Source organism: Pygocentrus nattereri, chromosome 21 (assembly GCF_015220715.1).
Source record: "Pygocentrus nattereri isolate fPygNat1 chromosome 21, fPygNat1.pri, whole genome shotgun sequence".
NCBI classification, from domain to species: Eukaryota; Metazoa; Chordata; class Actinopteri; order Characiformes; family Serrasalmidae; genus Pygocentrus; species Pygocentrus nattereri.
The window spans coordinates 17,419,182-17,445,442 of record NC_051231.1 but is presented as its reverse complement, the minus strand read 5'-3'; the positions used below and the strand labels follow the sequence as shown (position 1 = coordinate 17,445,442).

General features: G+C 38.9%; 1 protein-coding gene across 2 annotated transcripts; it reads right to left on the bottom strand.

The window, feature by feature from the left end:
• Positions 1–223: 223 nt before the first annotated feature.
• On the bottom strand, positions 224–26,261 carry prdm2b (PR domain containing 2, with ZNF domain b). Of its 2 annotated transcripts, none has more exons than XM_017692865.2 (9): positions 26,184–26,261; positions 19,727–19,778; positions 19,474–19,594; positions 17,333–17,436; positions 14,252–14,404; positions 12,905–13,031; positions 9,574–9,687; positions 4,667–9,264; positions 224–2,353 (listed from the first exon to the last, which is right to left on the bottom strand). In XM_017692865.2, exons 3-8 carry the CDS (start codon positions 19,586–19,588, stop codon positions 4,670–4,672), a joined length of 5,208 nt encoding a protein of 1,735 aa, XP_017548354.1. In that variant the 5' UTR covers positions 19,589–19,594; positions 19,727–19,778; positions 26,184–26,261; the 3' UTR covers positions 224–2,353; positions 4,667–4,669. The 2 variants fall into 2 exon arrangements, with proteins under 2 accessions (XP_017548354.1, XP_037388100.1); XM_037532203.1 differs by having other exon boundaries at positions 19,474–19,628; positions 26,184–26,258.

Genomic DNA, 26,261 nt, shown 5'->3' with positions numbered 1-26,261 from the left:
GATATAAGTGGTCATTTAGAGCTTTAAAATTAGTAAAGGAACTTTAAAATATGTCCTAAAAGACACAGGCAGCCAAAGCAGCTCTTTTTTCAAAACAGGTATACAAGCCCTCTTTTTGTTTGTGTTAGGATCCGTGCTGCTGCATTTTGCATGAGCTGTAGAGGATGCTGGGGTGCAACTTACACATGCATGGACAACTTTCTCTGTATTGCTCCGGGATAGACAAGTTTGAAATTTAGCAATATTTATCAACTGATACAAAGCTGTTCTAGTAACTGCATGTACATGCAGAATAAAACATCTCCAAGTCTAAGATTACACCCAAGTTTTGTATTTCTGTCTTGACCATCAGAAAGATTGGAAATGTATAATTCCATATGAACACAGCTATAAAAATTAAGTGTTTCCTGATTACCTTACTGAGAGATAACATGCAAAGAGAATAACAAAGGCCCTACAATTTTTGATGATGCATTTTTGCATATTTCATATTCACCTTTCCAAGTCTGTGTGTGAGAGGTCTACACAGTTATCAAGACAGTGGATTAGGTTCTCATGATCACCTGAATCGAAAGCAGCTCTAAACCTGAGGTCATTCACAACAGAAACCAATTAGTCTATTACAGTTGGAAAGTAATTCTGCTGTCTCATTCAACACTCCATGCAAGCCTACACCATGAATGAGCTTCAAGCTGTCTGCATTTTGACATCACTCAGGCTTCTCACAGACATTCATACATTGATTAAATAATACTTTCAGCAAATTACAGCTTAATACATTTTTTGCTATTTATAACTATTTTTATTTGGGGAAAGATTTACATATGTACATAAAAAATATGTACAAAAGTCATGTAAACATGACTATTTCTTGAATACCCATGAACATAGATAGGGAACTGAATACCAAGATCAATTGCAATATCTCAATGACCACAACCATCCCTATTGTAGGCTTGGCAAGTTACATATGAACTCATAAACTTGTCATTACATCATACCTGGAAATGTGTAAAATATAAGCTATTTTTCCTAAAAGCTTCAGTGTAATTTCACAAAATTCATAAACAAAAACCATCATCCACACTGGTCTTATTCATCATTTCATGAATCCACCCTTGATATCAGCAATCAGTGTGTAACATCATCAAAAACCCATTTTGGCAGCCCTACTAAAAAGAATGGAGGAAAAACAATGCATTTACAAAAGCTTTATATCAAAACATACTGTTTTTGCAGCCCAAATAATACATTATTCTGGATTTTCATTCAAGGTAAATTTTTGCCTACATAAAGTAAGTTTCATCTGAAAACAGTCAAGCAGACATTTATATAATATAATGTCCATCATGGCACTATTTTAATGTCCTCGTATGTTTGTTTTATCTGAGAATAAGCAATCTTCCGCTACTCTTCAGTGTTTTTGCTCAGTTGTATGCTTTAGTGTAGTTATAATGGCCAGCAGCCCTGCTGTTAATGCTATGAATTATAAAAAGTACTGACAAAACCACAAACTGCTTAAGGGTTGGCTTGTTCAGGCAAGGATATAATATCATACATACAGCAGACCATCATCGCCCACTCATTCCGACTGTATCAAACAGCTTTCATTACTGTGTTCACAAAAAAAAAAAAAAAAAAAAAGCAAGAGAGAGCGAGAGAGCCAACCTCCCCTAATGCGAGAGCTTCATTTCAACAAATATTGCATTCCCTATGGAGCGTAACATTAAATTAAATATCCATATATATTCTTTTTCTTTTTGCATTTGTAAAAGAAGAGCAGGACAAAATAGAGTATTGACATAAAAGGGTCAGTCAAGCTATACTGTATACATAGCACATGCAGTAAGAGACTGATGAATGCTAAAAATTTCACAGAACACAAAGGACAAAGAAATGAAAATAAGCGCACGGAATACCAAAAACAGCCGTGTTAACAAGTGATAAATGATTGCCTTTTTGCAATACAACCAGCCACCATTCTTAACGGAACCGCAGGGCCATTATTTATAAATCAAGTAATATTCCTTTTGATATAGATACATATATATATATATATATATATATATATATTCCTCATAATCTACAGTCCTTCTCTTCTTTTTTGGGTTGCACAACCAAACAAAAGGCTCATTTATGAAAAGTGCATTTAGAACATGCTCCTGTCAGCCAAACTGAAGCACACAAGTAGAGATAAGGCTCCTGATGTCTTTGAATATTTTTCCGATCCATCTAATAATCCAATTCAAGAAGATCAAGTTCATCAGCATGTCTCTCACCAGCGGTCCTGCTTGGAGTTTCTCTAAAGTCCACTGAGCTTTACCAAGATATCAGGGGGATTCAAGAGAGATTCCTAAAAAAAAAAAAAGAAAAAAGAAAAAAAAAAAGAAAATAAGAAAGTGAAACAATGCAAGCATCATTACCCATATGTACTCTGCCGTTACAAGTTTGGGATACTGCCACCTTTTGCAGTTTTCCATTACATTTCAATTCAAGTCCTTGCAAAGATTTTGTTAGCATAAAACTATGTGATAATACTTTGGGCATATTTAGTTTCAACACTCAGTTTCATATTCTTCAAAGTGTGTTCCTTAGAGTTCCCTAAATAATGTTTTGACAATGATTTGCCAAAATAATCATGGTTTTCTTTTCCACGCTAGAGTTAAAAGGACGCTGGAGAAGGGGGTGTGGCCGAGCATCAAGTGCAGGACGGAGAAGCCGGTCCAGCTGAACCAGCAGGCCAAGTAGCTGATGATGCTCACCTGTGCTTTGTTTCTGCCAGCCTCCTTATAGTCATCTCTTCCTTTAGGAGGCAGCAGAGCCCAAAGAGAGGAGACCCCATGAAGGTGCGAAAGCAGAAGTTAGCAGAGCCGAACCAACTGAGCGGAGCAAAGAGAAAGGCGACTGAAAAGTTCCCTGCGAGTCAGGCCTTATTTTTGCAGGCTGAAAAGCCGAGTGTTATTTTTGTTTGAGCTCTCTGCCTTCACCCCCTGCCCCTTGCACCCCCCACCCCCCCCCCCACCACCGTTCAGAACCGTTACAAGGACATATTGAAATTCAAATTTGGTTTAAACAGCTGAGACATTTGAATTCTGATGTTTGCTGACATCATAACAAGGAGGTAAAATCCTAGGTAAAGTTATTGAAAATATGCCCAGCTTTGCTCATTTGTTTTATATTTTATATAACTACATTTTACATTCATATTTACATTTTTTTCGGTATACTTTGTGCTCTTTGAAAGGCATCTGCGATAAGAGGGTGAAAAAATGTTTTGATTCAGTTTTTGTATAGTGTTTTACCCCAGAATGTTCTCATCTGTGAGTTAAGTGTTGTTTTCTGCACACTCAAACGAGAAAACTCATCAGCTGAATTGGTCATAACACAGCATCATGAGACTAGAGACCAGCGAAGAGTTGACTCCGACTCTCAGATGTGTCTGGAGTCTTTTGGAATCAGCTCCCCATCTCTATGTGTGACTGTACGGCATCACCTAGCAGAGCAGTACTATAGAACACATAAATAAATTTCAGTTAATTATTACGCTCTACTTCTTTAATCTACCAAAATAAAAACATCCATCACGCTTGCAATCGTTTTACTAATGTTTCACAAACCTTTCTTTCTATCTAATGTGGTTTTCTAGTGACAATGGCAAAATGCAGAGTGAGGCATTGTACTATCTGTACCAGAGGCCTTTTGGCATGTACATGAGACACCCTGGTTTTACCCTTGCAAGCTGGTTTAACTTCATTTTCTAATGGCTGAGTTTTGGGCCTGCAGTTTCCCCAGAGGCCGGCCAGCCACGCCCAAGTTGGCTTCTTGTTTGATTTCAGAGTCTGTGGCTTGACATATTTTTTTCTTGAGGCGTTAATGCTACTCTAACTCTCTATAGTCTCAATATGGCTTCTATGGCTAATTTCATGCAGTAATGGCAAATGCTGAGTGGGGCACTGGTGTCAGAGAACACAAAGTGACCATTGCAGGCCAACTACCGACCAGGATGCAGCAGGATGTATTCTAATGGTAAGGGTAAAGGTACGTTCATACTCAAAAACCTGTTTCAATTCGCTTGCATCTTGCTGACTTAGCAAACAACTTAATGCTTCTAGTTGAAGCACCACCAATCTAGTTAACCTACAAATTTCACAGTTTTTTTAAGCTTAGCCAAGAACTCATCCCAAAAGGGATGCAAACATTCATCCTGATGGAACATCATGGTACCAGTTTAACTGAAATACTGAACTAACTAGGTTTTTACTTGCCTATACAATCTAGGGCTTCAAAACATGATTAACCTGAAACATGGCATCCTGGCACATTTATTCTTGTTTCCATTCAAAATAGTGTAATAAATAGTGTAATATAATTAATAATAGAAGTCACGTTGAAAACTGTGGAGGTGGCGGTGAATGCTGGTTTGGTGGCTATGGTCTTTGGCCTTTTTTAAGGAAATTATGCCAAAACAGCAAATACTTCAGATTTGCAGGACTATAAAAATGACATATATATCACATATGTGAACTGGCAAGGAAAATGCAGATTTGTTCACTTGCTTTCCATTAAAAACAAGGTTCAAGAGGCCTGAAACATTTGGAAAAGCTAGGCAAATTCCCGCAAACTTTTGACAGGCAGAAAATACTCAGCGTTCTGTAAAATCTCCTACCTTTTATTCCCCAGGTCCAGACTCATTATTCGGAGGGTCTTCATTCTTCGCCTCAGCATTAGCCATCTGCAGACTGCGTGTAACTGGACCACCCACTCTCTCCCGCATCTTCTTGGAGAATCGTTCCTCTTTTTTAATCTGGACTGGCACTTTGGCCTCCACTTCTTTCTTTGGGGCCATGTCTTTACTGCCACGTTGAGCTTTAGAGGCTGGCCGTGCCACAGCATCATTCATAATAACCGGTGGCAAGGACATTGGAACTGGAGAGTGAGTGCTGCTCTTTCTGCCCTTCTTGCTTTTGGGTGCCATGCTGTCTATATTAGAGGTATTGGAAGCAGGCCTTTTGGCACGTACCTGAGGCATCCCTGTTTTACCTTTGTTTGCTGTTGTAACTTCATTCTCTAACGGCTCTGAGTTCCGGGTCCGTGTTTTCACCAGAGGCCGCACAGCAACACCCAAGTCAGCTTCTTGTTTGACTTCAGAATCTGTGGCTCGACTCCGGAGATTCATATTTTTGTCTTGAGGCATTAATGCTCCTTTCTTTTTCTTAACAACTGGTTTTTGAGGACAACTGCATGCAACATGCTTCGAGAGGCTGGCAGGGTATGTAAATTCCCGACTACAATATGGACATACATTGATAGGCAGTTCTTCCTCCTTAACCTGAACAGAAGCTTTCTTTATAGAAGCAGCAGCAGCTTTGTTCTTCTGAGATATTGCCCTTTGGACAAGCTGGTTTTTCTTCTTGTTCAAAGCAGTCAGTTTTAGCTTGGAGGGTATCTCCTGGCTGAAATTAAGCCTTTTGGGTTGACCCATTCTACGGAAGGCATTCTGCCCTCCAGTAGCTGCTGCTGCTGCTTTGGTTGAAATGACACCATTTTGAAGCTGTTTCACTATCTGCCTTAAAGGAATGGGGTTCTTCTTCGGAGTGTACCGCCTCTTATCACTAGCATTTGCACAAGCTAAGATGTGTTTGTGGAGTTCTGGCATGTTGTCAAAACTGTTGCCACATTTGGTGCACCTGATTGCTGTGCTAAATGTCTGGGGGATGTTGTGGGTGGTGAAGTTAGTTGCGGATGCCACAGAGCCAGCAGGTGTTCGATTGTGGTAAGGGAATGGTGGAGGCTTGAAGCTGGGGTAGTGTTGATTAATGCCAAGGCGCACATCTGGGCCTTTGGGTTTTCCAGCCTCAGACGCCATAATCTTTATTGTAGTGTACAACTCTTCTGTGGGGTCCTCTTGGCCATCTAAATCATCGTTTTCTTCCTTTTTAATGTCATTAGTGCTACATAGCCCAGTGGAATCCTGAGAGGCAACATCTACAGTTGTGTCAGGGGTTGAATGCAAGGAATTTCTCTCCATATCGGCCTGAGCAGGATCAGTGTAATTTTGAGGCCTGAGCTTGCCGTTTTCAACTGAGGTGTAAGCACAACTCTGGCCTGGATGCAGGTCGTTCTGGTGCTGCTGGAGGTTGCAGAGGTAAGCAAACTCCTTGGAGCAGAGACAGCAAACGTAAATTTTCCCAACTCCATGGAGAGAGGAGCGGTGCTCCAACAGGGCTGTAGCATTTCCAAATAACTGCACACAAAACTCACACTTGAAAGGCCATTCTAAAGCATGCTGCATAATATGGCTGCTAAGTCCTTTAATTGAGTGGAAAGGCTCTTCACAGACATTACATACAAAGCTCTTTGTAAATGTCTCCTGCTCTAACATTTCTGCATCAGAAGAATTTGCTGCCACTCTGGATAAGGCTGATGATGAAATGTTATCAGTATCGGCTGCAATTTCACCCGCCTTTTCAATAGTTACGTGTTCATTAATGGCCTTGTTATTATCATCTAATGGCCCAAGATTAGAAGAACATACTTCTACTTTGTGCGATGGAAAGAGTGACACCAAATTTGGACTTACATGTACAGGAGAGTCAGGGGACTGTGGTTTTTGACAACCCTCGGTTTCAATATTGAGGTCTGGAAGGAAAGTTCCATCAAAGGAATTACTTTGGCTGGATTCGGAGTCAGTACTCCTTTCACAGGAAGAAACGGCATGATTTGCATTTTTTAGCAAATGAAGCTTAAATTCAGAGGTTGAGCCCTTAAGTAGTGTTTCAGATTTTGAAAAGGAATCTGCTTTACAATGTCTTTTTGTGTCCTGAGGACTTTGAGGCAGTGCATCAGTCATGGGTTCTAACTGCTCAGCAGTTTGGTCCAAGTCTTTAATGTTCAGATTCACTGTATCATCACATGTTTCTGTTACATTAGAGGATCGTGACATTTCCTCTAGTGGATGATCAACAGGTTTGGGAGATAATTTAGGAAACGATGAGTCTGGAGACTGAGTAAGAGGTGGTGGTGAGGGGACAGTGGGCAGAACAGGAGGTGGAGGTGTAGAGGATGCCAAGCTAGATGACGATGGAGAAGAAGGGTTCATAGTAACAGGGGTCAAGGAAGGAGGAGAAGAAGAATCACACTGAGGATTTTCTGAATTAGAACAAGGACTAGTGGGGGATGCACCTGTGGCACTGCCTGGAGACGAGTGAGGATCTGGGCTTCCAAGACTAGTAGAACCTTCCTCTCCAGCGGAGCTTAGGCCTGCATACTCATTCATTAGCACTTTCTCTAACATGCTGGTGTTGGGCTTCTTTCTCTTAACATGTGGTGGTAAAGACATGCTTGTTTTTGTCTCATGATGAGTCATGCCCTTACGGTGCATGCTTAAATCTAGCACAGACTCACCAGGCCCTTTGCTTATGTAGCCTTCTCTTTTGCTAAGAGCACTGGAAAGGTCAAGAGGCTGCTGATTGCAAGAATTGCCACCACTTATTGAAGCTGGCCAGTCCTTTCCAGTAGGACTCAGGGAGTCCCTCTGATCTTTGTTGGATGAAGTCCAGGACTGGCCGGTGCAATGGCTTTCGACCTTTGGCACCTTAAGGGTAAATTTATCCGCTGTTTCGATGTTTGAGCTTTCAGGGCTCAGTGAAGAGCTGCTTTGTACAGGGGTAGGAGGGGAAGCAGTCCTTCTTTTAAATTTCCCTTGAGCAGCAGGCAAGGAGGTTACGGAAAGTGGGGTAGTCAATCTGCGACTATCTGCAATTAGAGCAAGAGTTGGTTTCTGACTGTTCTGGGTTTGCAGAAGCTGTTTCAATTTAGGAGAGAGATAAATGTTTTTTTCCTTTTGAAAGGCCAGTGATTCTGTGGATGGAGGGAAGACATTGCCTACCAATAAGGGTGATTGAGAGGAAGTAGATGAAGAAGAGGCAGTAGATGACATGGTTTCAGATTCCGTTTTCACAGTAGGAAGAAGTGGTGGTGTAGAAGTTCTCCTTTTAGGAACCAACTGAGCTGTGACTGAAAGCTCGTTTGCAGGGTTACAAGGCTGTGTTTCAACTTTAAGTGCTTGACTAATCTGATTAGGATTCAAGATGACTGCATCGAGACCAAACAATGCAGCAGTACTTGAGTCAACCTCTATCACTTCACAGCTGCTAACAGTGTTTGTGGACAGGATCTTTCCATCTATGTAAAGGCTGAGGTTCTCAGAGATGTTTTTGGAGATATCCACCATGCCTTCCTCTCGTTCTCCCTCATCATCTGTGTCCACGCTGGGTACATAGATAGGAGGTGGGCTGGCATTTGGAGAAGCCTTCTGGAGTGCTGTGGTTGGGCCCTGCTCTTGCTGTTGGGATGGCATGTCCTGTAAGAGAATTCCTTTCCTTCGAACACCTTTTGGCATTAGATGGCGTTCATGAATCCTTCGCTGGTGCCTGCGCATGTTTGTGTGAGTGCCAAAGGCCTTGTTGCAATACTTGCAAGGGTGTAGTTCTTTTGATTCCCCATTCTCATCTAAAATGAAAGTCTGTTCAGGCTCCACTACAGCATCTTTACTTGAAGCATCTGAGCCTTGCTGAGGTGGACCATTCTGAGAGCTCATAATGGTAGGGCTTGGAGATGTCACACCATCAGAGGTTGGAGGAGAGTCATTAAGCCTAGTGGGACTGAGCGGAAAAGCTGTTCCTGCAAGTGAAGATGGCCTTTTCAGGCTTTTACTCCCATTCTCGTGCCGTCTTTCGTGTCTGCGCCTGCCTACCTGAGAGCCAAACGGCTTGGTGCAGTATTTGCATTTGAAGGTATGTGTCTGGTGATTTGCAACAGTATGAATATGAGTGTGACGCTCCAGACCCTGTTTGGTGGAAAAATGGCGTTCACAGTGCTGGCAATGGTGGTTTCCATTTCCACCCTGTGCGTCATCCTCAAAGTCAGGATCCCCCTCTGCATCTAACTCAGGAGACACCAAAGAGGACATAAACTCAGCTTCACGCAAAGGACTCACGGAGCTTTCCTTGACAGGGTTGCCAGGAATTAATTGTGGGTCAGGCTGTTCTTTCCTGTCTGCTGACTCTGTCTCAACAGGGTGCTCTGGGCTTTTCTGTGGCTGAGGCAGCTCCATTTTTCCCTGATCTACGTCCTCCCCCTCCTTCTGCTCCATCTCCACTGCTGGAACATGAGATGGAGAGGAGTCCTGTGTCTCCTGAGAAGCTATAGACTCCTGGGCTGTCTCTGAAGATGCAGAAGGTGTACCTTCCTCTTTATTCACCCCTAAAAGAACAGGAAAAACACTGAAATCACTTTGCCAAATCTAATTTGGAAGTGGACTTGCTATCACACTTTTAACCCCTTAAACTGTATGATTATTATTCAGTTTTTCATCTCAAGACATATTAATCAGTAACTAGCATAAAACCAATGTAAATGTTATGTTGTTAAGAGAGTCAGTAACTGAGGTGCAAATGCACATACAAAACCATTTCATATTAAGGGGTTAAATCAACACAAAATAATTTACTTTTTAAACAGATTTCCAGAAAGTACAAATCGTCTCCGAAAATCAAGTCAAAAATAACCAACCTTCCTCTGAGTCACGCATCTCAGCAACTGTAGGTTTAGATGCACTCGAAGGCTTGTCCTCAGATAATCTTCCCAAACCAGCCTGTCTGGCTTTTTCCACCAGCCTCCTTCTTGCTGAGAAGAAAAATACATTGGACTACTTTCAATGCAGAACAATAATTTTTCAAGAAAAAAATACACTGAACCCAGCCAAACATTCACAATAATCTAGGTGAAATAAGTCTAGGTTCATTCCATACTAGATGTCACTGATTAACTCCTTAAATGTTAGGCTTATTATTCAGTAACTACCATGAATTACTCATCAAGTACTATGAAACGTGTGCAAGTTATGTAGTTATAAGAGTAAAGAAGTGTGATCTCCAAGCCCTGTTGACCCTATTAAACACAATTCCAAAATGTTCCTTTGTTGTAGTGAAAGAAATACATGTAACACCTCCAGCATTGTATGCCAACCATTAAACTACAAAGGTTTACACATCAGAATTAATATTTTGCAATAACACCTCACCAGCCAAGTTAAGTCACACTTGCAAGTCAATAAGACAAAGATTGTCATGAACTGCTTTTCCCTCCAAACGCAACTAAACCCACCAGGCTACAGCAATGGCATGAGTATATGACAAGCATCTGATGATTCAGGAAATGCATGCTTCTATTTAAAAAGGGAATACCACAAACATCTCAAGTTTTAAACTTCAGGGTTTGGTACAATTAAGAAAATTAGAAATTTAAGACCATTCTGCATTATTTTGATAATTCACTTTAGATGGCTTTTCTGAATACCCTGATTCATCAAAACGCCAACAGAAATTCATCTGGGATTGTGATTGGTTAGGATGTTCACAGCACACTGGGAAAAAAACTGATTGGTTGAAAGGCTTGTTTGCAAATTGTAGTATATGAGTATAGCAATGACCAATATCGCACTTATAAACAACAAACAATATAAAGTGCAGCCCTTTGATACAAGCACATAGAGACGGGTTAACAAAGACATACGGATCCACAGAAAACAAATCTATTTCAACTTTTAAACTTGACATAATTTTAACCAAAGAAATCCACTTCCTTTAAGTATTTGAGAATAAAATAAAATGTGTCAAGGGAACAGTCAGCTGCTATCAGTTGCTACTGCTGTGCCAAGGTCATCTGGCAGCATCAGTACAAATATACAAAGCCTGATTCATAGCTCAGACACACACACTCCCTAATCAGTCATCTGACTACACTTGTTAAGCTCTCACTGTACTGCCAATTTATTCTATCTTCAAGTAAGCAGTCTTCCATACTGTTCTTTTAGATCAGTCACTTGAGAGCACATTTCATTTTGCCAAATTGCTACCAAACAAAAAAAATCAAGGTAGATACAAATTTGCCATATTTTCAAATGTACTTACAACAAGCTTAGACATTACTTGAGAGAAAATAATCACAATTTAAACCACTTTCACAATGCTAGTAACAAAAATCACAACTAGATATCCTCTCTAAATCACCCTAAATCATAAGCCCTACTTTCTTATATTTAACTTTCTTTGAATTATTATAACATTATGGCAAAACTGCTAAAGTTTAGTATAGTGTCTGGTACAATATGTAATAAATGTTCATGTAAGATACATCATTATTGTGATAAATTACATTATGGAGCAGATCTTGGACATAGTCATTAATTTTAGTCAGACGATACATTCAAAATGAGCTAATATTGTATGTATCAAAACAATTGCTATCAAGACATTTGGTAATGCTTTTGTAGTGTTATGACAGTTTTATTAGTGACAAACTGCATTGCACAATCATTTGTTTGAATATACAAAATTAAGGTATAAGGACATTCAAAGCAAAGAGATTTTATCTAAAGTCCAAGTCGGCTAAAAAGTCCAACCAAATATAGAACAAATATATACCAAAAAAGATTAGACACTCAACTTACAAACAGCTCATTTCAAAGGTTTGTAGTTTTTAGAAGAAAGAAAAAATCTGATCAGTAGTCAGAAGTTTCAATATCACTATCAGAAAAGAAAAAGTGGTATTGTGCTATCTCTAATGTTATTAATGTTTTGCTGGTACATTCTGTTCAGTACAATTTCAGAAAAAAAAAATCAGAAAAGTAAATATTGCCACACAACATGCATACAAAAAATGCAGACAGGTACTGTGATGTTACCTTCTTGCTTTAACGCCAACTCTTAGTTCAGGGCATTCGCAAACAACAACAGAAATCATTTACACCTCACTAGGAACAGAACACAGAACAGTACATGGAGCTATAAACGACTGTTTTTAAGAGGTCCTGTCCTGGCTAACGCATATGCACTTCTCAAACAGTTCAGACTACTGCTAGCTGTTTAGTCAGATGCATGAAACCATGTCTGCAGCTTTGCTACTGAATCCAGATTACACATTCGTTTTGTCCGCAGAACACACTGAGCATGCCCTTTGACCTACACCAGTGTTTCTCAGCCCCAGTCATGTAGTTCATTAGAACAGGTTTAAGTTTTCCTGTACCACCATTAGCTAATGATCAAGTCCTCCTGGAGCTAAAAACAGGAAAAGAACTGGACCTGGAAACACTGGTCTCTAAAAGGTAGCTGACTGTAGTTAGTTAACTAACCTAGCTAGCTATAGCTACAACTTTAACGTGACTGCGTCGAGTTTTTTTACCCAGCCTGTCATGACGGCGACTCGGATAAGACACGTATTTTATCTTAATATCAGATTATCAGGTATGGATAGGAGGCCTCTATGAAGTAAATCGGAATTAAGTTGAGTTGCATAAACAACTTGGGTTTGGCCAAACCTCACAAAGTCATAACCCAGGAGCATTAAGTAAAAGCATCGTTTACACTGCTTTCCTCTAACGTATCACTACGTCCATTAGAAAACAGTGACACGAGTTAGAGTGATTAACATTTTAATAACTGAGTCAACTTGGTTAGCTATATAATTGTATTTTCAGATGATCTAGCTAACTCAGTAAAGGTCACTCACTGCTCTTACTTAGTCCTTACTTAACAAGGCTGTCTAGGTCAATGAAAGAAGACCTGAGTGACTGTACAAGACAGAGCATGCTGCTAACATGTTATTACGCCATAATTAAGTCGTATTTATAGTACATTTTTCGTTTTCATCCGAACCGTTTCAACATGATCGCATGTAACGTTGGCAGTTACGGAACCAGCTAGTGCGGCTAACGCTAACTAGCTAGCTGCTTAACTCGGAATCAAACACGGACTACGATTATTTTTTGGACATTTATTATTCACATAATCGCATTAAATAAGTCAGTAGCGCCTAATCTTTGCTAACAAGGTCCATATTTTACCTCGTTTTGCCCTTGGTGAGTGTTTTTTGCCCGAGCTGCTGCTCCTTTCTTCCTCCAGCGCGGCTGCTATCTCTGCGCTTTCTTCCCCATTGTACCACACCAGCAATTCTTCGCCTGGTTCGATTGGCTGCGAGGAAGCGATGAAGTCGACAACAGCCAATCACAGGAAAGCTTGTTGGTCAGTGATTTGAACACACTACACAGGCCTGTCAGGCGTTTACTGGGAAGCTCATCTTGAGGAACATTAAAGTGACTGTCAAATTTACTGAATTATTTCAGGTATCCACGTTCGTTTGTTTTAGCTGAAACCAGAGCAGGCACTGGCTGTAAAGCTTACTCAATATTTTTTGCTTTACTTGAACAGTCTAGTAACAATAAGTCAATGCAACTGGACTTCTGGTTATACTAGTAATACTATATATTAGTAATACTTAAGATATTCATCTGGCCTTTTTTCCACCTACTATTTCCTAAATCCACTCAAACACAAAACTCTGTATGACCCAAATAATGTCATCAAAAGAAATGTACTGTAAGTAGGGGTGGAAAACACTAAGTGACAGTACTTTGTTACTTAAGCACAGAGGTGGATAATATTAGAGTACTTCTCGTACATCACTGCACTTAAGTACAACTAAAATTGAATACCTGTAGTTTTATTCAATTACATTTCAAAGATAAAAAAAACTCTTTACATTTTAATTTAAACCTTCAAGGTACTCCTGTGCAATTATAATTTCTGTTTTTATTACAACATAAAAAATGTTTAAATGTAGATACTCTTATTTTCATCTGAGTGCATTGCTAGTGCTGTACTTTCTTTTTTAACCAAGTGAGACTGACAAAGTACCCATACTTTCAGTTAAAGGGACACTCCAGCCAAAATGAAAAATGTGAACATTACTAGATCTGTTGTACCCATGCCCCTCACCCCCTGCCACAGTAGTCTATAGAGAAATATTTTTAGTTAAAACAGACATCTAATGATGATGTTTCTTGAAGGTTGGAGGAACTACTACTAGAAAAACTACAAAGGCTTTGAGATGGTTAAATAAATTGAGGCTGTTTGATTTTCATTTCTCCTCCAGCTGACGAATGCAGAAGGAAGCCAGACAGTTAATATTATTGCAAGAAATTAAAGCAAGAAAAGATTAAAAGGACATAAATGGTGGATTCTGTTAAACCCATCAGGCCGAGGGATGCAATGCTCCGGTACAGAACATTCCATGACAACATTAAATGTTAGTTTTAGGTCAGAGTGCCACTTTAAGTATTCTCTGTACTTTTTCCACCCCTGATCATAATATATAATACACATGTAAGGTAGGCTAACTGAAGGTTTCCTACCCTCAATACTTTGTAGTAAATAGCCCTGTTGTTTTCCATGGGAAACAGGTTCTGCTCTTGAGTCGAGCACGCCCAGTTCACATACCGCAGCCAGTTTCCCTTCATGGGGTCAGTGGCATCCACACACATCCATCCCCGAGTTGGGAAGTATACCTAAAAAGGTGATTAAAATGTTTTGAGCAGTTATAAAGGTAGAAACTGACCGTGCACAGATATTGTAAAAAGATACTGTGCAACAGATTTTTTTTTTCACAACTGAAAGCATACTGCTACTCGTATGAATGGTGCTCTGTAAATAAAGATTGATATAAAGCAAATTTAGAAAAAAACAGCTCTAGCATAATTTGCTTAAATGTTTGTTTAGTGAGTTTTCCACAGTTTTGTATAGCTCACTGACTAAAGCGTTTCCTCTATTTTGGTAGTTACCAGTACAGAGGATTTGGAAATGGGATAGACGCCATCCTCAAGAACAATTCCCATTTACTGTGAAATAATATTTATACAGGTCAAAAGTCACAGGACACCGTTTTATTTTATTTTATTTTTTATTATTGACTTTTATCTCTGGGGTCATCTCACACAAATTGTGTATGCTGAGAAAATCTGCAACAAACACCACCTTCAGCACCGCATCGTGGAGGCTTGTGACAGCATTTCTCCAGAGATTCTTCCACGAGTTCATAACAACTGGATCCTGCGCCTTCAGCTCTGTGTTCAGTACCAGCGACAGCACATTGAACACTTGCACATCTGGTTGCGGCAATCAATTTCTGAGACAATTCTGGTCTTCTCTGATATGCTACATGACCAACTTCCCATTGGAAAAACTTGCCCTTGATCCAATATGGCGGCTTTCAAGATGGCGGCCATGTTTCGGACATAGCCTAAAACATAGGCCCCCTCACCTGTTACTTGCTGCGGTATTCAGATGTCATTTTCCCTTTTGTTTCTGAAATAAAATGGTGTCCTGTGACTTTTGACTCACCCTGTACATTAGGTTAGCACATACAGGATGATGGTGCACAGATCAACACCTATGTTTGGTTTATTTATGACCAGTAATTGACACGTTTTTGCACGTTTGATAGATGCATGGGTAAATGTGTACAGATCAGATCTGGCCATGGCATTTGGTCAGAAATGAAATGTATAATATTCAGAGTAGGTTTACCATGTCTAGTCACATTAGCACATGTCAAATCTTGGCCAAGTGCCCAGTGTAAATCTGTCCCAGGTTGGTTATTTCTGTTAATAATATCTTTTGATTTTTATCTTTCAGAGGCTTCAAAGTACAGCTTTCTGGTTTCCTTTTAACTTTCCTTTTAAGTGGCACTGTTGTTATTAAGGCAACAGCTCAACACTTTGGCGATGAATTCTCATGTCTACTAAGCAGCTCTGGGCAACCCAGAGATGAATCGGCATTTTCTTTATGTCCCTGGAAGCAGTTTGACATTCACTGGAAACTGGGTTACTAAATCATGTACTGTAGGCTGTTTACATAAGCCAACATCAACTCACCAAAATGCTACTGCTGAGTTGCAGTAGATCACATCTATGTTATATAATCAAAAGTATGTGGACAGCTGATCATCACACCTATATAAGCTTATTGTACATCCCATTCCAAATAAATGAGTTGGCCCCCTCCGAGATTGTGTCCCTTCAGTCAGAAGAGCATTTAGGAGGTTTTTTATTTATTTATGAGGTTATTTATTTATGAGGTCCACCACTGATGTTGGATAAGAAGGCCTGGCTCACAATCAACGTTCCATTTCAATCCAAAGGCATTCAGTAGGGATAAGGTCAGGGTTCTGTGCAGGCCACTGAATTCCTCCACACCCAATGAGTAGCAGTGTGCTTTACACCACTCCAGCTGACACTTGGCCCTGCACATCTGATCTTAGGCTTGCGTGCAGCTGCTTGGCTGTGGAGACCCATTTCATTAAGCTCCAGATTCACAGTTCTTGTGCTGATGTTGATTCCAGAGGCAGTTTGGAACTCTAGTGAGTGATGCAACAGAGGATGGACAAATTTTTACATGCAACGAGCTTCAGCACTTTGTGTCTCCGCTCTGTGAGTTTGCATGGTGTACCACATGGTGGCCAAGTGCTGTTGCTCCTAGACGCTTCCATTTCACAATAGCACTTCAAGGAATATCTAGCAGGGCAGATGTGTGGTAAAGGTGGCATCATATGACAGTGCCATGTTCAAGATCACTGAGCTCTTCTTATTTTACTGCCAGTGTTTGGCTATAGAGACTGCATGACTGTGACTGATTTTGTACATCTGTTAGCAATGGGGTGGCTGAAACACCTGAATTAAACCCTTAGGAGAGCACATTTTTGGCCTCATAATGTATGTAAATATACACTAGTTTATTATTAACATATAAAATGAATAAACATACATTATACCTATGTTAGGTGTACAGCATTGTGAAAAAGTCAGAGATCACCCTTCAATTACTTTATTTCCAGTAAAAACAGCTTCAGACATGAAAAAATCCAAGTTTCTATAAGACACTTAACACAAGGGGTCTAAAAGGACAAGTAGCTGTCAATACTCCGTTCCTGAGAAAAGAAATGGACAGGAAGAAAATTTGCAGATCAAAGAAAGAAGCTGCTGGTTTTCTCAGAATAATGGACTGGCCATCCAGAGTCCAGACCTCAACACCACTGAATGTGTTTGTGATTATATAAACTTGAGAAGCAGAAATTTCAACCAACTTCTAAGACTGAACTTTGGAGATGTGTAAAAATATCCCTGCAGATTTCTTTGAAAAGCTGAAAACACGTCTCCAGAAGAGAATAAAAGCTGTAATAAAGGCAAAGAGTGGTTTCACTGAATAGTGAAAAAAGATGGTTATTCTTCTATGTATTTTTTGTTAAATACATATAATTTTTTGCTTTTTCCCTCCAACACTGAAAATAATTTTGACATAATGGCCAATTGACAAATGAAAGGGAGTCTCTGACTTTTGAACAGCACTGTATACTAATTTGGGTCTAAATCTATTTATACCCCCTCAACTTAAGGCACAGGTAAACCCTCCCTTCACTGCTTTGGGCAGTTTTAACCTACCTCCCACATGTAAACATTGCTGGTCACTTGAGACCTCTTCTTCCTCTCTCCTACAAAAGGGCCAAACCTCTTTCCTTTAGGAATTAGGCTCGATGCCCAGACACCTGCAGAGTGTAACAAATCAGAGCAATTATCTATTTATTATAAGCTGGGATCATACTGCACTTTCCTGTACAACAGAAAAGACATAGATGTAGTGAACTATGGAATATACAAACAGAACATCCTTAATTAGCTACACATATACATAGTTTGAATGCCTCCATTTGGTAAAGAATTCTGGGATTCATGCAAATGAAACAAAGAAACGCTGGTACATGAGATCTACTCTTCATTTGACAGACAAATTGACAATCTTGTCCAAAAGAACAATGCCAATGTGCCAGTTTGACAATATTTTGATTTCCATGCAAACAAACACGAAGAATTGCATGATGTTAACAGTGTTAGAATCAAGTTATCATTATACATTATTAATTCATTGTAGGAGCTAATCCAGCTAGTAATTATATGGTAATTATACTACCATCAATGTAAATGTTAGCTGTAGCTATGAGCCAAGATGCACAATATCATTTATCACGATAGTAGTGATAATCATTTCTCTAATTTTACACATTTACATGCTGTTTTCATTAATGACCATGACCATTTAAACTACTTGATCAGAATACGTTTAGTCTGTGTTAAATAAAGACAATATTCATCTAATTAATGTCAATAATGGAGAATTATTATTATTATTTGTTTCTCACAAATGTACAATTTAATTCCTCAATACCTCACTGTAACTACCAGGCACATGTACAGACCCCAATGGGGGCTTGAGTTCCAGCCCCTTAGACTGTAAAAGTGTCCACTTGGTTGGTGAGTACAATAACTATATTATATTGCCTCCGCTATTCTTCAAGATCCATTTCAGGGAGATAAGGCTTAGCCTCGCCCTGAGAATAGAGCTTGTGGTTTGGTTTAGATTCTACATGATTCATTACTCTTGGGCACCCTCTTTGGTGCGCTACCGACCACCTGTGGCTCTCAGTAACTCTTAGTTGCACATATCACCACAGCACTGGAAATCCCATCAATACAGAACTGATAACTAATCTCTTTAAGATAGTGTCACATTCCGTAATGTGGTTATTTTGAATAACAACCACCCTTTTGGCACTAAGGGTGTTCACTTGCTACACCAATTTTTTATTATTATATAAAAAAAACAAACAAACAAAAAAAAACAAGTAATTATATGAGACTGTTGGCTCTCAGAGTTATAACTGACTATATGTAATAAATATTACATAGTGATTAGTGCGGTCAGTGGGATTTAAATCCCAGTTATGTTAATGCTTTTGGCTGCGTTTCAAAACTATATTTATTTGTATCTGAAACATGATTGCATTGTGTGTTTAAAAAAAAAAAGTGAGTACAATAAATAGTTCAATTCATGTTGCCCCCCCCTTGAGTCCCTGTCCATAAAAACGTCTGTGAACAGGCCTGGAAACTACTACGTGCTAACTTAACCAACCCCTAGCTATTTAGCCAAGGGAAATAAGAGAATGATCAGACTGCAAGAGATGACAAAAGTCCAAAGAAAGAAAGTAACGCCTACACCCTTGTGGTTTGAATTATTCACAGTCTCTTTCAGCTCTTCATCATGCACACTAGGGAGTTTAAGCTGAAAATGGCAGAGAGAGAGGAGGTATGAAAAAGTTTGGGGACACCTTGCCCTCTGTTGAAATGTACTGTGTTAAGTTTATTTCTCACTGTTAGTATTCACTGGAGTAAGAAAAAAACCTGCAAAGGCTTTTGTTTTAGCATAAAATTGCTATTTGCTAGTCCGCTGAGAGTATATTTAGTTCAGCCTTTTGTTCATCAAAGTGCCATTCTTAGTATGAAGAACAGGTTTTGCCTTACTAATGACTTAACAGTTTGCTTTCCAAAGCAAATGTTTCAAAGCACAAATTGAAACGTTTTTGGCCCAAAGGTGGTTTACAGGTTTGAGTGCCTTATTCCTAACATAGCACAGATACTGGCACTAATCCTTATAGGTGTAATATGGCTTTTCTCTATATCAACTTATTTTAAGGTATTTCGTAGCCTATTAAAATATTGCAAACAAAGAAAACATGCTCATGATTTACCTATACGGTTCGGATTGGCAGCAGATGGGCTCAGGTTCACGCTGTCTGGAAGCCCTCTCCATACATGGGCTGGAATATCATCCAATGTTTCGCATGCCCCTCCAGATACAGCCATTACCACCTTGGGAAGAAATATACAACCACCAAAAACAAAACTACAAAAACAACACAGACATAGAAACTGAGAGCTAAGCAAACATATGTTGGTGTCATATTTATAGGTACACTTGCAAATCTGAAGAATGAGTCCTACCTGAAGACTTCATTCAAGCTCAACTTCACAGACTCTACCTTTTACACGGGTTCTGCAAAAAAACAAACTAGAAGTTTTAGTCAAGCAGGACCAGGTAAAACAGAAATGTTTCAAAATACAGATACAGATACAGAAAAATCTAATTCACACATTTGCCCTACTTTACCCCAAATGAAATACACCGCATGTTTAAATCATTGCATGCTGGCCTCAAACTGTGTCTCTAAGTAATTTCTAACAGACTCGCTAATGTGGTTTCTGACACAGCTTGACAAACTATAAAAAAAGGACAAAAGCACATAGCAAAGCTAAAAATAGTAGTCGTCATCTTAAAACTTCAATTGCATTTGTACTTTTGTCCATTTTTATAAATAACAGGCTATAGTGTAAAAAAAACACAAGGTCTTCTTTTACAAACTGGCAATCTGACATGGCTTGAGGCAAGTATGTGAAGATTTAGGTAATGCTAATTGGTGGGGATATAAGGAAGGTGGGATTTAAATTCAAGGAGATGTCAACCCCCACAAAAATGTGTGTCATGAAAACTAATGCATTAACATATATATCCACCTATCAAGCCTAGAAGTTATAAATAGTGTTTCAGGCTGGACTGCTTTTTAAATGAGATACAACACAGAGCCATTACCAGTCCCAAGCCCTGATAAAAAAAAAAAAGGAGCATGGTTGATCCTCTGCCAAGAAGAAGGCAAAAATCAGTGGATGTTATCAGGCAAAATTAAAGAAGTCCAAAATCCAGCAGCACCCACAGCAAAGCACTCCCTACAGGGTTGCCGTCATCGAGACAAGGGCAGCCACTATTAAATATTTTTTATTTTCGAATACTTGATTGAATATTATCTTTAACTCAAATTCTATAATAATTTTTTTAAAATCCTTTTAATAACTGAACAGAAAAAAATCTTTATAGGTGTATTTTTGTTTGCTTGATATGTATTCATTTTGCTTTTTAATAACGTTTTATTGAAATTTAATGAACATTTAAATATTGACATCACACAAAAAGTCAAAAAGAAGGTCTGCCTCCATGTTTAGGTCTGAAATGCAAAATCAAAATTACACTGTTGGAAATATGATGACAATAGTAGATATTTTGTTGACATCCTTGGAGGATGTGTACTTGACCAGTTTTGACTGAATTCTCTATGAATACTCTTTCAACGCACTTGTAAATCATTAGATGCATCCACTTGGAAAGAGGACCAAAGCACAACTGCAATTACAAAACATTCTTCCAACAGACATTTGAACCAGAGAGGTATAAATCAGGTCCACCAGATCCATAATCTTACATAGGGCAGCAGATTCATTTAGCAAATTTATCAAGGATTATTTCAAATAGCTGCTGCCCTAATCTGGACACTAGTTAGACACTATTTAAAATTGCTGCAGCCAATATGGGGCAGGCAATCAGAACAGAGGAAATTTACATCACCCTTACAAAAAAGTCACATATATTTGATGTGTAAAGTGTTTAAAAAGAAGGTAAACACATGTAATGTCATGTTAATAATAAGTGATCACTTATGGTGTCTTAAAACCACACATGCTTATTATGTTTCACGTGTGATTTTTTTTAAGCGCTGTCTTAAAGTCACAGTAACCAAAGCAGCCTATTTAATTGTAAGCGATAAAGAGATGTTGGAAAATGTTCAAATAAATTCCCTCTGTTTACAGTACATAAAAGCACATATAAATCAGGGAAAAAACTAAATACAAGAAAACTGTAAAATCTGGGCTCTTTTGTACACAAGCATCTATATTAACACATTGATGGTCTCATCATAGTACAGTACATAGTACAAAATACAAAAGAGAAATATATCAAATACCAAACATGCTGATCAACTACACCTGCAGTGAAGGGAAAATTGTGTATGTTTGACTTTTTGCCAAACTATCAACTTTATCCCATTTTGTGGGACTTTTTTTGTTTTTGTTTGCTGATCATCAAAATGGAGACATAGGCTCTAATCTCTCAATGAAGTGTTATCGTCTCTTTTGTAGCTGCACACAGAGCATGAGTGTTTGACAAAGTGTTTCACAGTTCAGTTAGCATTACCAGGATCCATAAGTGAAAAATGAAGGCTTACCGACTAATGAAGAGGAATAAGACACTACTTAAAGACACTATTCTATTGCACTATTAGGCATAAATTACACACCTAATTAAGAAACTATACTTTGTGAAACTTTTCAAAGGTTTTTCAGTCTCTAAGGGCTGTGAGCTAAGTAGCACTGACCAAAGCGTGAGTGGATTACAGAGACAGACAGCAGATGCTACTCATTACTACAGGGACACTCTCCGTCACAACAGCCATTATCAAGGGTATTACAGTCATTACATGCTTTCTATCATTACCCCAGAGTCAGACCATATACTAAGTTACATCCCATCTGTCTGTTTGAACATCTGTAGCACGTTCCAGTTGAAGCTGACAAACACATACCACAGCCCATCCTATTACAGAACTGAACGAAAAGGAGAGCATGATGTGCACAAATACATTTTTTATAATGCATTCCAATTGCCGTATGGCTTACAACATACAACTGTCACTAAAAATACATAGTAACTACTACAGAGAGAGCTCTACAGAGAACCATAAAATGGCTTTTTAGCTTCATTTATATTAATTTATGATATAAATAAATTATTTACATGGACAAAAACACAAGAACATACAATATAAAAAGTGGAAGAACTTTTGTACAGGCCATATTAATCTTTTTTATTGTTAAATAATAAAAAAAAAAAAAGTAACTGTGCAAAAAATGTGCAGAAGTGTGTTCTCTGTAGAGGGTCTGTACTTATTTTCACTTAGAAAATCAACAAAACATGTAACAAGGGAAGCCAAACTTTTGCATACGACTAAATGAACAGCCTCCACTTAAGGTACAACCCCATTTCCAAAAACGTTGTGATGCTTTGCAGAATGTAAATAAAAACAGAATGCAATGATACGCAAATCATGAAAACCATATTTTTATAATGAAAATAATAGACAACATATCAAATGAAACAGAGAAATTTTAGTGTCTTTTGAAAAATATATGCCCATTTAAAATTTTTAAAAATTGTGCTGCATCAACTCTTCTTTTAACACTCTGACTGGGAACTGAGAAGCCCGACTGCTGTAGTTGTGAAAGTGAAATGTTTTCCTGTTCTGGACTGCAGGCGGGCCTGTTTACTATGGTAGAAATCAGACTCTTTTACTATGGAGCCAGGCTGGTGTAATGTGTATAAAGTGGTTTGTCATTGTCTTGCTGAAATAAGCAAGGTCTTCCCTGAAATAGATGTCATCTGTATGGCAGAACGTGTTACTCCAAAATTATATATACTGTTCAGCAGTAACGTTGCCTTCAGAAATATGTAAGTCATCCGTGCCATGTGCATCCATCCCATCACAGATGCTGGTTTTAAATTGTGCATTGATAACAAGCTGGATGATCCCTCTCTTTTTAGCCCAGCCTGTAGGTGTCCATGATTTCCAAAAAGAATTTCAAATTTTGATTTGTCAGACCACAGGACACTTTTCCACTTTGCCAGTCCGTCTTAAATAAGCTTGGGCCCAGAGAAGGCAGCGACATTTCTGGTTCCCCCTTTTTCTTTTTTGTTTCGTTTCTTCTTTGCGTGGTAAAGTTTTAACTTGCATTTGTGGATGCAGCAGCAAACAGTTTTCACAGACAGTGGTTTCAGAAGTGTTCCATAGCCCATGCAGTGATTTCCACAACAAAATCATATTTGTTTTTAATGCAGTGCCACCTGAGGGCCCAAAATCGTGGGCTGGAGGTAAGGGAACTGGCCCTGTAACCTGTAACCAGCTTTTTTGAAACATGTTACTGGCATCAAATTCAAAATGGGCATATATTTAAAACAATAAATAAATACATTTCTCAGTTCTCAATATTTGATATGTTGTCTATGTACTATTTTCAATTTAAATATAGGGTTTAAATGATTTGCACATCAATGCATTCTGTTTTTATTTCCATTTCACACAGCATCCCAACTTTTTGGAAATGGGGCTGTACTTCCTGATTTGCAACAGGCATCTACAGATGAATTCCAAAGCAACTATAACAAAAGAGAAAAAAAGCTTGGTTTTTAATTTTAATGTAAAGACACTGCTATGGAATTTACGTATGTACTCGTACCCTGTGGCAAACTAGGGTAAGTTTCCTCCACAACTGGGAGAAATGAGGACATATGTATAATACAGAAGAAACTGACATGAACTCACACCAGCAGAAGCTGACAAATGCATGTGTTTGCAGTCAAAACTTTCAAAACAAGACAAAATGTATTTTTTCTACCTGTGGTCCATGTGGAGTAAAATTGAATTGGATTATATTAATCTATTTAACCTCTCAGCCAGGGCCAACAACCTTCACAATAGCCCACAGCTCCTTAATCTCACCCGCACAGACTGGCCTAGCTTTACACTGATATAAGGAACCCTTTGTTTCAAAGTGCTACACAACCCTATGACCTGCAGAAACCGGCCACTGTTATATTATTAAAAGGAATACTCCAGCATTTTCTACCTTAACTTTACCTGTCACATCAGTAAGAAAAAAAAAAAAACCTGTCAATTGCCACAGATAATCTGCCTGTACTTAGAAAAGAAAAAGAGCACACTTGTACAGATGCTGAAGTATCTAGCTTCCACTATGAGTGAGTTTTGAGCCAGTATTTTTCAGTTCTTTACAATTTACCATTAAGTAAAGGAAAATTATGGTCTGGGGTAATCGAGCCAAGGATACAGGTCCAGAAATATTCCTTTAATAGCAACGGGTTGCCAAGAAATTGCAGTTTTTTCCTAGTAGATGAAAAGACAAGCCTGCTGAAAAGAAGCAAAACTGTCACCAGCACTGGACGGCTGTTAAAGGGAATAAGAGAAAATTGTGCAGACAGCATGACACACAGAGATGCTCGGATGGGATGCTGTTACGCAAGTTTGGAGGTCAAAGACAGCTGCTGCGGGCTGCTGGGACACGCGCACACACACACACACACACACACACACACACACACACACACACAGACTAAAAGAAGTCAAGCAAGTTAAGATTAAGGTGACATTTAATGCACTGAATTTAGAAGATTCAAATTTGTAGATAATTTTTACATTGAAAGACATTTTGTTGATTTATTTTGTCAATTTACTTATGTTTGGCTATAATTGTGTTGATGTAATATAATTTATTCAAATGGAACCTCTGTACACATTTTCATGAAATCTATATAATACCTGGCTAACATGTTGCTTAAATGACCAAATAATGCCTTTACAACTCTATTTTTCTGCTAAAGTGCATAACTACCCACCAAAAAGTTAGCTACCGGATTTCTTTGGTGTTTTTTTTTTGTTTTTTTGGATCCAGGATTGCTAGATTAACAGCAGGCCGACACTGGGCTTGGCCTCGTCACTTTCTCAATCAATAAACAAAGAAAACACAATCAAATCTGGGATATCCACATCTTAGGAAGCAGAAGCAACCATATCCAATGTCTATTAAAGTCTAAATCACAATAAATATCAATAAATGGACCCGCCATATTGACATTATTCATGAAACCCTCAAAGCATCCAGAAATTTCCATTTCCCAGCAAGCCTCCCTCAGCATCTGAGTGAAACATGATGGACGGTTTCAAAAAAAGGAATAGTAAAACACGGATTTAAACCGGCTTTCATTATTATTATTATTATTTTTATAATGTGTACTGTTGATAGCGATGGCCTGGACAAAGAAAAAGAAGCTGAAGACCTAAAAGCTTTCATCACTTAGCCTAGCTAGTTTACCCAATACTACAGTCAGCTAGCCACCAGATAAGGCATAGTTAGCTAGTGGTCTGAAACCAAAACAAGACACATAGGTGTATATTTATGTGTATATATGCGTTCAACATAGCTGTAATCCAAACAACCCATCCAAAATAAAACCAAAGCAAATGAGTTTTGCTCACAAACTCCAGACACGTTGATGGCTGTGAAATCTGAGATGTTGCTGAAAGGTTTTTCATGAACACTAGGCTAATCCCACAAGCCACTCACATCAGTTTCAGACTTGCTCCTGCACACGCACACACAGCCTGGCCAAAGCACTGACTCTACCTATATCCTCAGTTGTAAGTGATAAAGGTAAATAATCACTTATTCCACAGCGGCGTTTAGCTCCGGCGTTCAGCGTTTACACTGTGAGGCGTTTCAGATTCGAGAGGGAGAAAAGTTTTATTTTGGTGGAAGGTTTTTTCCCCTCAGGTTTAGCCCACATCGCTAAAAGCTCGCAGGACAAACACGTTTTTATTGTTGTCCTGCTCTTCTGAGTGCAACTCTATGGAGCTCCGCTTTGTAATCGCACACTGAAGGCTTTCTGCTGGCCGCCTTCAAATAACAGCGAAAGTCAACGTGCTTTCCTCTCCTCCACACTTACCTGTTGTTTTGGCCGGCTCTGGGAAGGGAAGGTGCTTTTTTGGGGGGTCTACCTGCCTCTCAATGTGCTGAAAATGGC

Bases quoted from the DNA above. Each gene is read 5' to 3' on its own strand.
- prdm2b (XM_017692865.2), bottom strand. From the start codon at position 19,588: ATGGCTGTATCTGGAGGGGCATGCGAAACATTGGATGATATTCCAGCC. The intron at 17,437-19,473 runs GTAAATCATGAG...TACACTCTGCAG, and splicing joins TGCCAATCCGAACCGTATAG to GTGTCTGGGCATCGAGCCTA. The intron at 14,405-17,332 runs GTAGGTTAAAAC...TCACCTTTTTAG, and splicing joins GCAATGTTTACATGTGGGAG to GTATACTTCCCAACTCGGGG.